Source organism: Rutidosis leptorrhynchoides, chromosome 1 (genome assembly GCF_046630445.1).
Source record: "Rutidosis leptorrhynchoides isolate AG116_Rl617_1_P2 chromosome 1, CSIRO_AGI_Rlap_v1, whole genome shotgun sequence".
NCBI classification, from domain to species: domain Eukaryota; kingdom Viridiplantae; phylum Streptophyta; class Magnoliopsida; order Asterales; family Asteraceae; genus Rutidosis; species Rutidosis leptorrhynchoides.
In genome coordinates this window covers 341,715,972-341,719,197 of record NC_092333.1, presented here as the reverse complement: position 1 = coordinate 341,719,197, position 3,226 = coordinate 341,715,972, and the positions used below count along the sequence as shown (strand labels likewise).

The 3,226-nt window shown below is 31.3% G+C and overlaps 1 protein-coding gene across 1 annotated transcript; it reads left to right on the top strand.

Moving 5' to 3' along the window:
• The first annotated feature begins 431 nt into the window (after positions 1–431).
• Positions 432–2,251, top strand: LOC139870483 (uncharacterized). The gene is made up of 2 exons (XM_071858284.1): positions 432–1,118; positions 1,503–2,251. The coding sequence occupies exons 1-2, from the start codon at positions 488–490 to the stop codon at positions 1,928–1,930; spliced, it is 1,059 nt and encodes a 352-aa protein (XP_071714385.1). The 5' UTR covers positions 432–487; the 3' UTR covers positions 1,931–2,251.
• Positions 2,252–3,226: the final 975 nt, after the last annotated feature.

The window sequence follows — 3,226 nt, the reverse complement described above, 5'->3', positions numbered from 1 at the left end:
TATATAAAAAAAATAATTAATATTATGCTAATACTGTATATTTTATGAATTGCATCTTTTGAATCAATTATAACAATTTAGTGCGTAAAAATAATATAAATATATTTTCAATAAGGAATATATATATATATATATATATATATATATATATATATATATATATATATATATATATATATATATATATATATATATATATATTTTGTACTAAATACCTTAAAGATGGTTATAACTTATAACCAATCAATTCACATTTACATATTATAATTTCATATGACATATCGAAGGTTCAATAACACAAGTGTTCTAGTTATCTTTGCAACAAATGAGGACACTTGAGAAAAACAAAGGGACCAAATATGTAACATTTTTCATTCTTTAAATACCTCGCATCAGTAACCATTTCATTCTTAATCCCAATTTCACTCAAAGACACACACATACAACTGTACAAACCTTTTTCAATTCACAAAAAGTAAAGTTTAACATGGGTTCATCAACATCATCACTTTCTCTAAGAATTCTTTTAATATCCACCAGTGTTTTATCAATAGCTATGGCAATAAACTTTTGTTTTCCAACAATACTAGATTTTGCTCTTAACGACATACCTTCAATTTGGTCCGTTATTATTTCATGGCTCAAACCACCGTATTTATACGTTGTGATTAACGGTATTATCATCACAATTGCTGCTTCTTCACGCTTTCATCATCACTACCATAATGATCATCAATCTCAACCGTTAGTTCATGAAACGACATCATATCAACCTCCGGATCTGGTACCGTCCGAATTGCCACATGTGTCTATCGAACCCAGCTTTGATGATTCTTTAGAAGTGCATGAGGATGTGGGTTTCGAGAGGGAACAACAAGATGAATATCCGATTATTGATGTGGATACGGTGCATGTTTCGGATCCGGTTGACGTTCCGACCCAATTTGAAGATAAATTTGAAGTATCCGCATCCACATCCACGTGGGATCCACCTCAGCGGCTTATTTCTCCACCAGCAGAATTAATTCATTCAGAATTAGTTTCGCTGGTAGCAGAAAAGCCGCTTGTACGATCTAGATTTGCTAATCAAAGGAGAACAACGAAAATTAACTCCGAAGGTAACTTCACTTTTTAATATAAAAATTTATTTATTTATTTATTTAGTGATATCCATTTTGAGAAATTCACTGTATGTGTATTAATACATTATACAGTATAATATATTAATGCACTTTTATATAAAAAGAATTATCAAAAGAACACTTATTGATGCATATTTACGATAAATTTTTAAAAAAGTGAATTTATCAAGGTAGGCTTGATTATCCAGATTATAAGTGTCATATTATTTGTTGATCAATCAATTGTTTGACTTAACAAGTATAGAATTTTAATTTTTTTTGAGACTACATGCAAGTTAATTAGACGACTTTTTCAATTAAGTTTTATGTTGGTAGTTTTTTCTCGGTTTTTTAGTTAAAAGTTGACGTTTCAATTAACAGGTGTGAAATCGTTAAGAGTAGCAAAACCTAAAAAGCACGAGACATTGGAGAGTACGTGGAAGGCGATAACCGACGGCCGTCACATGCCATTAAATCGACATCTCCGGAAATCCGACACATTCGAAAACCACCAATCGCCGTCATCAGATGTGGATTCTGGCGAATCGACGTCAGCGGTGGTGGACTATAATGTGATGGATAAATCAGAAACGTTTAATGACCGTACGGATTACGATGACCGGAATCAACGGAGTAAGTTATCAAAAAACTCGTCTTTTGGGAAGTTGAGGAAAGAAGGATCGGTGAGTCACGATGAGTTGAATCGGCGAGTTGAAGCGTTTATTAAAAAGTCTTATGAGGAGATGAGATTACAAAGAGAAGAGTCGCTCAAGAGATATATGGACATGATTAATAGAGGCGCAGAATAATAACTTTAAATTTTTTATATTTTTTTTAATAAAAAAGGAGTTTTCTAGAAGAAAAAAAAAAAAAAAGGTTTTATGTTAATTTTGAAGTGGAAACAATAAGAAAAAAAAAATAAAAAATACATACTTTTTATTTTTTGGGGATTTGATAGTGTGTCATTTTCTAGTTTGAATAGAAGTGTATTTTAATTATAATTTTAATTTATTTTTTAATTTTTGATGTAAAGTACAGATTGTGAATAGTATACCTAAAGTTTTTGTCTTTGTTTAGAAAAAAGTATTTTGATCCAATAATGTGAAGTTATACTATAATATACTAATTATGTGAGAAATGATTATGATAATTTTGGTTTTGGAATTAAGGTGATTTTTTATTTTTTATTTATTTATGTTTATATATACGGATATCCTTGAGTACATACCAAACTACCAAACGAAAAATGACTTAAGAGTACTATTTACTTTTATTTAAATATCTCAAATTAAATTAAATAAATATAATATTGGTTGATCACTTAAAATTGGTTGGTGCGGTGATGTATGATCAGGGTATATATAGTATACATGAGTTTAGTATGAATTGAATTCGGAGTTGAATGCTCGTGTTACCGAACCTGTTTAGGATGGTTTAGGAAATCAAGAGGTGGTTGATGCTAGTATGGATCTTGGTGTTGTATTGGACCGTTGGTGTTGGAAAATTACGGTCTCACTAATTCTCACCACCCAGTCCAACAATAATAGTAAAGAAATAAGAACAATACACAACACAAGATTTAACGTGGAAACTCCAAAACAGGAGAAAAACCACCGGCCCCAAAGAGAGAAATACACTATATCACAAATTGTTACAATGATATAGACGACTCTCTTAAGCCAACTACACTCTTCAAAATATTTAACTAATACAACTTTCAAACAAGGGTAAGAAAGAAAGAAATAATCAAATACTTAAAATGTATTGATTTGTGCAAATTGGAATGAAGACTTAGCCTTCCTTTTATAACCAAGTCACCTACCTCCAACTTTCTTCTCCCACCTATGTGGTATAACATCCTTCACAAAGTAATCATATCAATTTTTCTATCAAAAAATAAAATCAACAAATCTCCACCTTTTTTTTTTGAACGGCAAGATTTGCATCATTGTATCATTTATATCAACGACACTCATCATTTGCACACACACACGCGTTCAAGAGGAAACCCGAATCGCATTACAGAAATCCGATCCTTTAACCATCCCGAGGGGCAGACGGATCGGGTTTGAATCCTGAATGGATCCGGGAGAAAACACCATGAG